The following is a 15,038-nucleotide window of genomic DNA, read 5'->3' on the forward strand; positions in this document are numbered from 1 at the left end:
TTATTCGCGCAAGTCGCGTCCGGTGTGAACGCACCATAAGACTGCCTGTCCTACCATGGCGACCCAAGGTCCCTGTTCGGCCATGGCCCTCTGGACTGTCGGATCCGCCATGGCCTCCCAAGACTCCTGATCCACCATGGCTGCCCGAGCTCCCTGCTTTGCCATCGGTCCCGGAATGGGCGCCGCCCTGGAGGCCTTCCGTCCTGGATTCCTGTCCTTTGAGGCCTCCAGAGTGCCCCCACCCGTTGGATGTTGTACGGCGTGGGACGTGCTTTCCGGGAGGGAGGAGTAAATTTCAGTCCGGTGTCCCCGTGTCCTGTGTTTTTCTCCTTATTGTGCCTTCCCAGCCCTAGTTTTCTCCCTCCATGTCTATATTTTGTTGTCCTGTTCTCATTTGGTCACCATTTAGTTATATTGGTTTCAGCTGTGTTCTATCAATTATCTTGTTTGCTCCTCTGTTCTTAAGCCCTGTGTTTCCCAGTCTCCAGCGTCCAGTGTCTTACGTCACTCTATGTTTCAGTGTTCCCTGCTGTGATTATTTCATTAAAAGACTGTTTGTTTGGAGCTTCTCCCGCGTATGCTCGTTCCCTCGCTCCCAGTAAAGCGTAGGCTTAGATGTTTTTGAAAATCTAATTGATCGATTTCATGAGATACTTGTTTGTTTTAAATTGTTCAAATTTTTTTTCAATATGCATTCAAATATTTATTCATGTTTATTTCGTGCTGCAAATATTAAAGAGGAACATATAATTGATTCACATGCCGTTTGAACTGAGGCAAGTTACCTTACTACAAATAAAAGAGCGCAAAACACATTTATTGTTTGTATCTGATCTTAAAACTGAGACTTTGTGTACACACAGCTTATTGTGATTATTGGGTGGCTTGCGTGCAATGAATGGACTTGAAAACATTAAATATTATTTCCAAGCATTTATACCGTAATTAAAACAGCTTGTGAATAGTCATGTAACATTATTTACGTCAGAAAAATCAACAAGTTAACTGAGTTGGAGCCCATATAATTTGGGGGGCCCGTACAAATTTTTTGCACATGGGCCCGGGGCTGACTTGCTACGCCACTGAGCAGCATAATTGTTTTCAACATACAGTCACCGGCTACTTTATTAGGTACACCTTGCTAGTACCGGGTTGGACCCCCTTTTATCCCCGGAACTGCCTTAATTCTTCGTTGCATAGATTCAACAAGGTGTTGGAAACATTCATCAGAGATTTTGGTCCATATTGACATGATAGCATCACGCAGTTGCTGCAGATTTGTCGGCTGCACATCCATGATGCGAATCTCCCGTTCCACCACATCCCAAAGGTGCTCTATTGGATTGAGATCTGGTGACTGTGGAGGCCATTAGAGTAAAGTGAACTCATTGTCATGTTCAAGAAACCAGTCTGAGATGATTTGAGCTTTGTGACATGGTGCATTATCCTGCTGGAAGTAGCCATCAGAAGATGAGTACACTGTAGTCATAAAGGGATGGACATGGTCAGCAACAATACTCAGGCAGGCTGTGGTGTTTAAACAATGCTCAATTGGTAGTGGAGAAAGTGTGGCAAGAAAATATCCCCCACACCATTACACCAAAACCAGCCTGAACCGATGAGACCCAGTGTGGTCTTCTGCTGCTGTAGCCCATCTGCTTCAGGGTTCGACGTGTAGTGCGTTCAGAGATGGTATTATGCATACCTTGGTTGTAACAAGTGGATATTTGAGTTACTGTTGCCTTTCTATCATCTCTAACCAGTCTGCCCATTCTCCTCTGACCCCTGACATCAACATTTTCTTCCACACAGCTGCCGCTCACTGGATATTTTCTCTTTTTCGGACCATTCTCTGTAAACCCTAGAGATGGTTGTGCATGAAAATCCCAGTAGATCAGCAATTTTTGAAATACTGGCACAAACAACCATTCCACATTCAAAGTCACTTAAATCCCCTTTCTTCCCCATTCTGATGCTCGGTTTGAACTTCAGCATGTCGTCTTCACCACATCTAGATGCCTAAATGCATTGAGTTGCTGCCATGTGATTGGCTGATTAGCAATTTGTGTTACCAAGCAATTGAACAGGTGTACCTTAATAAAGTGGCCGGTGAGTGTATATAATAATGAGAAATGCATTTCAGAAGGATCATGTGACATTGAAGACTGGCGTAATGGCTGCTGAAAATATTTAAAAAAAAATAAAGAAAGAAATTTCACAATATTGTTGTTTTTGTAATTGCAAATTAATTACAGTAATTTTTGATCAAATAAGTGTAGCTGTAGTAATCATAAGACACTTCTTTCATAAACATTTATAAACAATCTTGCTGACCTTAAACTTTTAAACAGTAGTGTATCTGTTCTTTTATCAAGCTGGGACATTACTGCTTTTTGTGCAGGTATCTCGCTGTGGTATGATCTACATGGAGCCTCACATGTTGGGATGGCGGCCTCTGATGCTGTCTTGGCTCAACACTTTGCCGTCTTCTCTAAGCTCCATGCACAAAGACCTCATCACTAGCCTCTTTGACCGCATGCTTCCAGCATGTCTTCATCTCATCCGCAAAGGCACTAAGGTACAGCTGTAATATGCTGCAAATAATGAGTGCTTTTCCACAGAATTAAAAGGCATCATTAATTAAATTGATATTAAATTGCACATTCATAAATTGTTGTTCTTGTGTAAAGCATTGGCAAATTATTTCAGCCAGTTCCCTGTTCTCTTAAGCTCAAAATAAACCCCTTTAGGATGATACAAGACCCTTCAACTTTGCATTGGGTCCTAATTACCAGTAGCCTTTAGGTTTATTGTGTGATGATGACTGTAGATCATCCCTTAACTAATATTATATTTTCTTCAAACTGCATGATTATTTCCTGTGTCCTCCCTGTCTTTTTCTTGGTCTTACTAAAATTTAATTAAAGCTGGAAGAAGAGTTTGTGACCTCTTTTCATAAAAATGCAGTGATACTGCATAAAAGACATCCATTAGTCTTTATATGACATTATAATTTCTCTGGAAGGAATAGGAAATTCTAGCATGGTCTCAATTAACGACAGAAATTACATACAGCATTTTCTTTCTCAATAATCACATGCTTCTGCAATTAGGGGTTCTTTTTTGCTTGCTTGCATGCATGCATTGAGCTCAGAATGTGATAAAGCACTAATTACGTGCTTTCTTTTTTTAAATGCTACTTTTCCTGACAGTCCTGTTTTGTCTCTTAGTGCTTACAGTGCACTTTGATTAATACAGTTTTTGTCAGACAGACTAGCACTTTCTTCCACTCATTTAATGCCACATTTCTTCACAACCTTGTTTGTTATTTTTTGTCTAGCCAGCTATTATTTATTATCTCACACTGTAAACCAAAATCACAGCATTTCTTGCGTAGCTTTAAGATAGTTTTGCCCAGTATAATGGCATAACACTAATCATCTAGCCACGGGCTCTTGGTCCAGACTAATGTAGTGTGTTTTGTGTGGGCATTCAGGAATTATCTCCTACGTCCAACACAAGCCTGGTGAAGTCTCTGATGAATCTGATGGACTGCATGATGGATGAGTTCAGAGAGGAGAGCCAGATAAAGGGGATGAGCGAGAGAGATGTGTGCTCCTGGCTTGAGGTAAGGAGATAAAAAGTAAAAAAGATGAATTGTGGAATGTTGGACACTCAACGCTTGCAGCTTTCCCTATGTAGCAGAAATCAATCCACACTTCTGCTGAGCCCGCTCTGAGGCAGTTCACTAACAACCAATCAAAATGTCTTGGCAAACACACAGTAACATGTCCTAGCAACCATCCACAACACCTTGCATCATGAAGGTTTGTTTTGCATAGGCACCACTCACATTTTAATCAGAAAATTTCAAAATCTAATTGTGATAAATTAGTATGTGCTGGAGTTTTAATATGCATTAAGAGAGGGTGTAGAAGGTTATAAATACATAGGAGAAATATACTGGATATACTTTAGTGTCCATATCTCATGGACCTCATATTTCATTTCAATCTCATCTCATGGCTAATGAATTGAAATGTAGTTTGCTTAGTTTTACTTAGTCCTCACAAGCATGTAAGGTTTTTTTTTTTTCTTTTTTTTTCAGTTTGTGTGGTCCACTGCAAATGTTTCATATTAATTGTTTCTTACAAATATCTTAGCTTTAGTGCCCTGAAAGGTCATCTCTTTAGCCAAAGGCAACTTTTGCCATTTTTTATGCTGTCTGAAGTCTGTCAATACTGTCTGGATTTCTCCTCTAAAGGTAATAATCTTTCTCCACCTGCTCCTCTGAGACAGAGATCATATCAGTAGATCAAAAACTGCCAACCTAGACGGAGAGTTTAATTGATTAGCTGGTACAGGATCAATGCTTAGAAATTCTCCCTCCTCCCAGATAGGAATGACTTTATTTGCTTCCTCCTAGTTCGTCATCAGAGTATTGCACATTCTAAAACTTTTTTTTTTTTTTTTCGCCAAAAGAGCACAAAGCATTTTGCCCCAAATCAATGGCGGCTGTGTTTGTATAGATTGTCATTGCTGCAGCAGATTGATCTAAAGGTGCAATTGAGTTTGTAAAGGAATATTTTTGAATAATTGATTGGATTAGTAGCTTTGGGAAGGTCAGTAGTGTGTCGTAGTGATTAAAAACAACAACGGAGGAAGTAATGATTTAGAAAATTTATTAAAAACCCAATACATGATATCTAAAAATGGGCTTATCAGAGGTCAACATTAAGATCTTACTGAGCTGTTTGTTAGTCAAAACAAAGAACCACTAGCTTTGACCTCTCCTATTCCATGAAAACATAATTTTTCTTCCTTTCTGTGTAGGGCATCTTTGTTTTTTGCCTTGTGTGGTCAGTCGGGGCCAGCTGCACTGAAGCAGGAAGGGTAAAGTTTGATGGCTTGGTGAGGGAGATGCTGGCAGGTGGCCTTAGTGAAGAAACGCGTACACGCCATGGAATCCTGGAGCACGTGGAGCCTCCTGCCAAGCAGCTGACGGTGCCTTTACCCACTGAGGGCACGCTCTATGAATACCGCTTCCTCAAAGAGGTCAGGAAATTTCTTCAACACACTTGGGCGGATATGTAGAGAGAAACAGATTGGGCTCTTCTGGAAAGTTTTTGTCCTAATTTTTTGGGGGGTAATTAGGTAGCTGATGTGAAATACTTCTTGAAAGTTGATGTCCTAAGATGTGAAAGACTGTACTCCATCTAAATCTATTCATGTCTGCGTCTAAACAGCATTCTGTTAACTCTTTAATAATTACTGTACATTTATCTTTGAAGTCCTTATATTATGTCAATACATGCATTATTAATAATTAAAACATTTAAAGGACCATTTAGAATAAAGCATGGTTAATTGTTGTATATAAATAGTCAAAAGGTAGTAACAAGTTACAGGACCTAGGATATACGCTTTCTCTTATCAATTCACATACATTTTAAACTAAAGCAATTTACGTGTTATGTCACATACATATTTGATGAAGAGTAAAGGATCAGATTCACATATATGTTCTATATAATGAAATATGGGCAAAGTCAAATCATTTTAAAGACAAAATAATAAACTACATGTATGTAATATTAGATTCCAAAATTAATATAATTGCAATCATTATTAAATATTTTATCTATAGTATCTGTATTAAATAGAATTATCTCCACTTTCCTGCAACTTCTCAAAGATATTATCCCAATTTGGCTTTCTAGAAAGCAATTGTGCAATTCTAATATCCAGCCTGGTTTAGTATTAAAATGCCATCTTGTCTAGATCCATATTTAGAATACATACAAAGTGTAAAATCAACCACTTAAGTCCTGAGCTTGAGGCATGTGCATTTGATTATTTGTATTTTTCGTCTTGAAATCCTAATAAGCAAATTCACTCTTTGCTCAGGAAGCACACCCTCCTCATCCTGAATGAGGTAATCTGTCTTATTATTTGTTGTAAATCACAAGCTTTATCTCTGTGTAATAAAACTTCAGGCATAACCTGGACTAATTTGCCAATTTCATGCCTCATTAAATGCTGAAAATGTCATTTATTAGAGAAGAAATGGATTATCCATTGCTTACATTTTTCTGCTGTAGATAAAAGCTTTTTTCTGAACAGACATGACCATGAACAAGCCCATAATTCTTTTGTGGTGTACTGTACGTAAGACTTCTATAAAGAGTGCACCATGAACCAATTTCAAAGGGTGTCATGATGGTGGAATTGAAAACAATGCAGTCTTAATATGCACTGTCGTTTAAGACACACAAAAGGACAGGAAAACAAAACACCATAAAGATTTATTGAAATTGTTATTCATTAACAAATACATGAACAATGATACTCTAACAGGGTCCAGGCAGATGGGAGTTGTGGACTGAGGAGCTGAAGGCTTTGCCCCCCATCCCCAAAGATGTGCAGTTCAACGAAATAATTGTGCCTACGGAGAACACTGTACGCTACACTGCTCTCATGAAGCTGCTCATCACTCATCAGAAGCCCACTGTCTTTGTCGGCCCCACAGGGACTGGCAAGAGCGTATACATTCTAGTGAGTGTTTCGGGGATTTTTAACCACCATGAATATCAGTCTACCAATGACTCTCCAGTCAGGAATATATTTAGTATAGGGCTGTCAATACATTAAAATTGTTATTGAAATAATAACAAGATATGCTCATTAATTAATCAAAATAATGGCAATCACATATAGCAATATTTTGCTAAGAAAAGATGCCACATTATTGTCACATGGTGAAAATGACACTGAGTTGACAAGGTCTGTCTGTAGTTGTGTATGAGTAAGGGGCATGAGTTGATATGTTAATTTGTAACACTTAAATTGTATGAAATTAACATGTTAAATTGACTCTCTTACTTCAGAATATTTTGTACATTCTGTGATATGCTTTTTTTTTTTTGTGCATTCTGTGATTTTATAGTTCCTGCATAATTTTGATTGTACCATGAGGAGAGTTTACTGCAATTCAGAGCGATGTAATGATTAGAACTCAGTTCAGCATTAATTAGTTTCCATCCAAAGTTGCACATTTAACATATGCGCAACATTTGCATCAATAGTAATGAAAGAGCCTGTGGCTCTTTTTTCCTACATAATAAATGTTTTGCCAGGTGAAACACAATAGCAAACACTGTCATTGCATCTTGCTTTTGGTTGCCTGATGTTTGGGAATGCAGTCCTTTAATAAAGTCATGGGAGGTGATTACACCAAATTGTTTTGATAACGGACTTTGGCTCAGGCATTTCAAAATTATTAAAATAACTTTTGAGCTCAAAACTCAAGACATGCTGCTTGTATATAATATAATTAAGTTTACTGAGCATTATGTATTTAGCCAGGATTTAATTTTTTTTCCCTTGCCCACTGAATGAAAAATGTACAACTAGACAAACATGTCATAAGCTGTATAAGCTGACCTATCTCAGCAAGTCAAACAGGACTGCCACTGGTGCCCCCATCCTAAAGAAAATAGGTGCATGACGCAACTGTCTCTACCTGCATACCACATTGCCCAGCTGAGCACGATACCTCTAACTTGATCTTGAATGTGTATGCAATGACTAATGATAAATTAGTCAATGGTTCGAGACCAACTCTGGCCCACTGTGCATCCCCGCCCCCTTTCCACTAAAGTTGAACACACTCCGTGCTTTTATTTTGGTCGGTGGCATGGTTAGAAAGCCAAACAGCTTAATATATTACCGGAATCATTATGCTTTTGTTTTAAATACACATGGGTGGCATCAACACAAAATCTGCTGTCACAACGGTGATGTGTGCCAGATCTGACCTCGTGTTATGAAAAGACTGAAGAAAATGAGTACTGTTGTTCAAAATCACTATTTACTTCAGAACTTGTTTTAATAGGATCCCTTCATTCTTTCTACTCACTCACCCACTCACTTCATAGGTTCTCACTCTGCGTTCTCTTCCTGTTTAATTTTTTCTCAATTTCCCCCATGTGATTCTTTGGCAAAATGTTGAAGGACTCTAAAAGTCTGCATGTTTTGAGTATGAAATGCCTGCAGGTGCCGATGACTTCATTGCTCTCATTTAGAACATGAATATTAAATCATCATTCTTCACACTCTGCCACATGGCTCTTTCACAGAGTTTTAAGGAATGAAAGAGATTGTATGTGTCAGGCTTAAGTGGAGCAACTCACAGGCTCCTCAAACTATAATGAATGAGGTCTCTCTGAAATGTGCATATATTTACATTAATTAGTTGACATGTGGCTGTTTCATAGTAAGAGCTTTTATGTTGGTTGTGCATGTTGTTGATTTTCATCCTTTAGGTCAACTGTTAAAGTATAAAGAGATATAATTCATCCATAATACAATATTTTTTAGCACACATTTAGTTATTCAGTTTGCTTGCTTCTCACTTATTTGAAACGGAAGCATAATTATGTCAGGTGCAACGGTTTTATAAAATTGTTTTATAGACTCATGTACAACTTACAGCATCTTTCATAATGATAGTGACAGGCTCACAGTAGAAACTGTTTTCTCAACACTTCTAACACAGTTGGAAGTGTTGATAAAAAAAAAACAACAGAATTTTGATGCAACTTCTGTGCTAACTAGAGCTAATTAAGTGTCTCCAAATCTCCCACAGGACTTTTTGCTGAATCATCTGGAGAAGGATGTGTACAGTCCTCTGTTGATCAACTTCTCAGCCCAAACAACAGCAGCACAGACCCAAAACATTATCATTTCTAAACTCGACAAGAGAAGGAAAGGAGTGTTTGGTCCTCCTCTGGGAAAGAAAATGGTATACTTTAAGCATCTGTTTATTACCCTTTTGTTATTGGAGTAGTTATGATTAAATCTAAATCAATTTTTACCAAGTAATCCTTCATAGAATTTCAAAAGCCATTTATGACCATAATTTGTGCCCAAAATTCTAACTGCAAAGTGAAAATGAGTTCTTAATTGCCTCTAAATTAAATGGGAGAAAACTGTGTTCTTGATTCACAAGTTCACCTGTATTTAATCGCCATTAACAGCACATTATCTTACAGCATTCAAAATTAAATTAACCTTAATGTTAAAAAATGTTCCTGTCATTTCTTCACTTTTTCTAATTTGCCTTTCGATTACTTTGATCAGGTGGTGTTTGTGGATGATGTGAACATGCCAGCAAGAGAAACCTATGGAGCCCAGCCTCCAGTGGAGCTCCTGCGTCAGTGGCTCGACCACTGGAACTGGTATGACATGAAGGACTGCTCCATGATCAACTTAGTGGACATCCAGATCATGTGTGCCATGGGTCCACCTGGTGAGTTTGTCATTTATATATGCTAATACATTTTTTATTTTAGTTCAGTATCGCAAGCCAAAATTGTTTTGGAGCGTATACATGTATAGACAAGAAGACAAACAGACCTTGGGGATAAACTATGACAATAATAAAGATTATAAAATAATATAATTCACATAAATCAAACAAAGTTAAATATTATTGGCCACAGTAAAACAAATGTCAAGCATTAAGAAACAAATCATAGTTGTATGCAACTTTAAGATAATTATTTTATAGCAAAGGAAGTAAACAAGCCTGATGTGATAGGATGGACCAGCAAGTGGATAACAAGTCTGCTTTTACATGTCGTCATGTTCATTGTCACATGCAGGTGGAGGTAGGAACCCCGTGACTCCTCGATTTTTACGTCATTTCAACACAGTGACCATTAATGAATTTGATGACAAAACCATGTTCACCATCTTCTCAACAATTCTGGACTGGCACTTGACCATTAGGTAATGGTGCTCCATACCAATGTAGTTACTAAATAAATCCATTTGTTAAATACATTTCCTGTTTTTACCTGCTTTCAGATTTCCATTTCCCAAACCGTTCGCCAGCATCACCTCTCAGATCATCAGTGCCACCATGTCTGTGTACCAGGAGGCCACTAAAAACCTCCTACCAACCCCGACCAAGTCCCACTACCTTTTCAACCTTCGAGATTTTTCCCGTGTCATCCAGGGCATCTGCTTATCACGACCGGAGACTGCTGATGACCCTACAGCCATAAAACGCTTATGGGTGCATGAGGTAACTGCAGACACAGTTTAATAGGTCATATCATAATAAGAACAATAAACTAATGTAGAACATGCCTCTCATGCAGGTCCTGAGGGTGTATTATGACCGCTTAGTGCATCCGTCTGATTGTGCATGGATGGTGGGCTTCCTGCAAGAAGTTTCCAAGTCTCACCTGAACGAAGACTTCCATCAGCTCTTCAAACATCTGGACAGTGACGCAGATGGGAATGTAACTGAAGATGACCTTCGAAGCCTCATGTTCTGTGATTTCCATGACCCCAAGGGTGAGGACCGCAACTACCGTGAGGTGGGTGACCCTGAGAAACTCCGTCAGGTGGTGGAGACCCACCTTGAAGAGTACAACAATATCAGCAAGGCTCCCATGAATCTTGTACTTTTCCGGTTTGCCATTGAACACGTGTGTCGCATCTCCCGGATACTCAAACAGCCCCGTGGTCACGCTCTGTTAGTAGGAGTCGGAGGGAGTGGCCGACAATCATTGACACGCTTGGCCGCCCACATGGCTGAAGCCGAACTCTTCCAGGTGGAGATCTCCAAGAGTTATGGGGTTACAGAGTGGCGCGATGACCTCAAACTCATCATGCAAAAATCGACATCTGGGGAAACTCATGGAGTCTTCCTTTTCACAGACACCCAAATTAAGTTGGAGTCATTTTTGGAGGATGTGAGTAACCTGTTAAACACTGGCGAGGTTCCCAATCTCTTTGCCTTAGATGAGAAGCAGGAGATTTGTGAGCGCATGCGCGTCTTGGACCGTCAGCGTGAGCGTGACAAGCAGACAGACGGCAGCCCACTGGCTCTCTTTAACATGTTTTTGGAGCGCTGCCGCAGCCAATTGCATGTGGTACTGGCCATGAGTCCAATTGGCGACACCTTCAGAAGCCGCTTGAGACGATTCCCTGCTCTCATTAACTGCTGCACTATTGACTGGTTTCAGGTTGGTGTGAATGTGAACGTCTTTAGTATCATTAATATACTGTTTTAGTTTGTATAAAAATTTTGAATTTGCTTTTATTTTTAGATTTTCCATTTTTATTTTAATCTTAGTTAAAGGGGTCATGAACTGAGAATCCAAAATTCCCTTGATCTTTTGATATAAGAGGTCATTGTACTATAAAAACATCATGTAAGTTTCAGAACTCAAAACTTTGTCGTTAGTCTAAAACAGTTTATATTGAAGGGCCTATGCCAAAACAACAGCTTTTGGAATGTTCTACTCTATGATATATTCACGAGTTCACACTTACATATATTTAGTACGAGTAAGATAATGCGTATTTGGCGAGTATAGTAATGCGTAGTTGGCGTGCTGTCCTGGGGAAGTGCTCTGGGCTCAGGAATGGCCCGAACCCAGAGTACCCCCCCCCCCCCCCAATAGTGTGGTGAGAACTCTAGTGATACCTTCTTGAGTGGAGAAGGGGTGGTGGAGGGATGCTGATTATCCGTCAAATGAACAGAGGTATGTCAGCTGTATTTATAGCCGTACATTGATTAACTTGAGTGTGAACCTCCTGTGTTAATTAGGCTAAGTATCTGATGCGCTCCTCCCGAACCTCGTTAATAAAAAATAATTTCACGAGTTCACACTTACATATATTTAGCACGAGTAAGGTAATTTGTATTTGGCGAGTATAGTAATGCGTAGTTGGCGTGCTGTCCTGGGGAAGGGCTCCGGGCTCAGGAATGGCCCGAACCCAGAGTACCCCCCAAAAAGCGATTGTGTTGGACAGCCGCACTGAGATCTGGCGGGAGCTGGTTTTGAGAATCGCTTGTCTGATAGGCTGGGTAGGCTCGACTGGCCGCTGGTGGATTGCGTGGTTGGCGCTCGGTCGGGAGGGCTCGAACCAATGCTTGACAGTGTGCTCACTGGGTTGGAATCAGTGAGCCCTACCGGCCAATGGAGGAGCAGCAGCGTAATTGTGGCCCTGACCTTGAGTGGAGCAGCTCATGGAGTCGGCGTGCGGGCCCTGCTGGCCATTAGCCCCTGCTAATCAGAGGACAGAGGGCGGGTAGCTGACCGAGAGAGCCCATGAAGCCTCTGACTGGAGATCAAGACTCCGGACGTCGGACGAGTGGGTCCTATCGGCCTGACAGGTAAAAAGAGTTTGGGACACCCGGCAAGGACGCTCTTGCGACATCCGACGGGAGATCAAGACTCACGGCATCAGATGGATGAGCCTCGCTTGCGGGCATCGAGTATAGGAGCCCAGCCGGGAGAACTCTCGCCGATGTGAGATCAAGACTCATTTCATCAGACGGGTAAGTCTCGCCGGGCGGGTAGGGAGAAAAGGAAAACCGGTACTGGGAGGGCTGTCGCAGCATCCGATGGGGAGATCAAGACTCGAGACATCGAACAGGTAAGCCTCGCCAGGCGGGGGAAAAGATGTGAGGTTTGGCTGAGAGGTTTCGGACAGCGTTCTGCATCAAACGGCTGGGCCTCGCTGACCGTCGGACAGAAGGTTAAGTAGGGTGGCCGGAAGGCTCTTGCGTCGTCCGATGGGAGATCAATACTCGCTGCATCGGAATGGTTAAGCCTCGCCGGTGGCAGACTGAAAGCCAAGATTGCCTGGCCGGAGGCTGCTTTAGCGTTCGACCGTGGTTCGATACTCATGGCGCAAAAGGCAAACGTCACCGGTAGTTGAAAGAGAAACGTATTCTGAAGGCTCTTGTCATGTTCGACGAGAGATCAAGACTCGCAGTGTCAGTCGGGAATGCGTCGCCGAGTGAAGGACGGGAGGGCAAAGTTATGTGATCGGGAGACTCTTAACGACATCCGACGGGAGATCAAGACTCGCTGTGTCAGACGGGTAAGTCTCGCCGACCCTAAATGGATATGGTAGTTTAGTCTGGCTGGGAGGCTCTTGTCGACGTCCGACGGGAGATCAAGACTCACTGTGTCGGACAGGTAAGCCTCGCCGAGTGTGGGACCTGAAAAAGTAAGGTTGTCTGGCCGGCATCGGCCAGGTAAGACAGAAAGGTAAAGATGAGTGGCCGGGAGGCTCTTGCCGACGGGAGAGCAAGACTCGCTGCGTCGCCGGCCATGGAATGGAAAAGGTGAGGTTTGTCTGACCGGGAGGCTCTCGCGGCATCCGATGGGAGATCAATACTCGCTGCATCGGAATGGTTAAGCCTCGCCGGTGGCAGACTGAAAGCGCTCGACGGTGGTTCGATACTCACGGTGCAAGTAGGCAAAACGTCACCGGTAGTTGAAAGAGACTGAAAAGCCAAGATTGCTTGACCGGATAGCTGTTAAAGCGTTTGATGGGGGCTCGATAGTCGCGGTGCCGGATGGGTTTGCTCGACTGGGAGGCTCTCACCAGCATCCGACGGGAGGTCAATACTCACGGTGTCGGACAGTTAAGCCTCGTCTGTAGAAAACCATCTTCGGAACGTTCTTGATGCGTTCGACAGGAGTTCAATACTCGCGGCATCGGATGGATAAGCTTAACTGGTAGTTGGCCGGAGAAGCAAGGTTGCTCGACCAGGAAGCTCTTGTCGGCATTCGATGGGAGATCAATACTTGCAGCGTTGGATGGGCAAGCCTCGTCGAAACGTAAAACGGAAGGGTAAAGTTGTGTGGTCAGGAGGCTCTCGCCGACGTCCGACTGGAGGTCAATACTCACGGCGTCGGACGGGTAAGCCTCGCCGACCGTGGGATGGAAAAGGTTGGGGTTGACTGGCCGGGAGGTTCTTGCGGGCATCCGATGGGAGATCAATACTCACTGCGTCGGCTCGCCGGTAGACCGACTAAAGGGCCAAGGTTGCTTGACCGAGAGGCTGTTGTAGCGTTTGAGGGGAGTTCAATACTCATGGCACGAGCAGGTAGGCATCACCGGTTGTTGAAAGACAAACATATTCGGAAGGTTCTTGCCACGTTTGACGGGAGTTCAATACTCGTGACAGGACGGATAAGCTTAGCTGGTAGTCAGGTGGAAAAGGCAAAGTTTGCTCGGCCGAGAGGCTCTCGCCGGCATCCGACGGGAGATCAATACTCACAGCATCGGACGGATAAGCGTCGCTGGTAGTCGGGCGGGAAAGGCCAAGGTTTGCTTGACCCGAGGCTGTTGTCGCGTTCGAAGGGAATTCAATACTCACAGCATCGAATGGATAAGCGCTCGGCCGGGCGGCTCTCACCGGCATTCGATAGGAATTCAATAATCAAAGCGTCGGATGGGTGAGCCTCGCCGGTAGTCGACAGAGAAATGTATTTGCTCCACCAGGAGCGCTCTTGGACCATCTGACGGAGAGTTCAATACTCAGGATAATTTGAATAATTTGAAAGGGAAGACGCTATGAGGATTACTTGCGCAAATGTAGACAAATCCAATAAGCTACTTCTGATAACACGTCAAAAATCTAAAGTTAAGCATACGACAAAATAGGATTTCCTGTGCTAGCATAGCCCAAATAAATTCCATGAATCTGGATGGATAGGCATGGCTTTGGAAGCGGAGGTGATGTCGACTTTTGACACCCAGGCGCTGAGACCCATGATTTTATCAAATGGACTGCCTGATCGATGTCCTACTATTGTGAGAGAATCGTCGAGAGGAAATCGAGGCGTTTATGCTTGAAACGTGGAGTTATGCAGAGCTGATAGATCGATTAGAATGCATTTCTTACCCCGGAAATTTTCCTAGCAACCACTCCAATGGGCTAATGCTGAGAAAGTGGTCATTGAAAAGGCTGATCATGAACCCTTGTTTAATTGTGCCACCTATAGCTGAACAGATTATAATGGCGAAACAGCTGAACGTAATGAAAAACTCCAAAAAATGGCAACTTTTGATGTCCACGTTCAATGATTTACGATTGTTGCAGCATTTTTATAATAAAGAAATGGCCAAATATTAAAGATTAAGTGGACATTTGAATTAAGAGTCGTTTAGCCGAATGGGGATTAGATCGCACAGTGACAAGTAGACAATTGTTGGGC

General features: G+C 42.3%; 1 protein-coding gene across 1 annotated transcript in view; it reads left to right on the forward strand.

Moving 5' to 3' along the window:
* Window positions 1-15,038, forward strand: part of dnah7 (dynein, axonemal, heavy chain 7) — a gene marked incomplete at its 3' end in the record, with an annotated part of 74,158 nt that overhangs the window by 31,972 nt on the left and 27,148 nt on the right. The window contains exons 33-41 of the mRNA XM_079428839.1: window positions 2,402-2,578; window positions 3,497-3,628; window positions 4,834-5,055; window positions 6,358-6,555; window positions 8,648-8,803; window positions 9,142-9,310; window positions 9,666-9,792; window positions 9,871-10,090; window positions 10,167-11,039. Coding sequence (XP_079284965.1) covers window positions 2,402-2,578; window positions 3,497-3,628; window positions 4,834-5,055; window positions 6,358-6,555; window positions 8,648-8,803; window positions 9,142-9,310; window positions 9,666-9,792; window positions 9,871-10,090; window positions 10,167-11,039 — 2,274 coding nt within the window. The remainder of the gene's footprint in view (window positions 1-2,401; window positions 2,579-3,496; window positions 3,629-4,833; window positions 5,056-6,357; window positions 6,556-8,647; window positions 8,804-9,141; window positions 9,311-9,665; window positions 9,793-9,870; window positions 10,091-10,166; window positions 11,040-15,038) is intronic.

This window comes from Barbus barbus, assembly GCF_936440315.1.
Source record: "Barbus barbus genome assembly, chromosome: 11".
NCBI classification, from domain to species: Eukaryota; Metazoa; Chordata; class Actinopteri; order Cypriniformes; family Cyprinidae; genus Barbus; species Barbus barbus.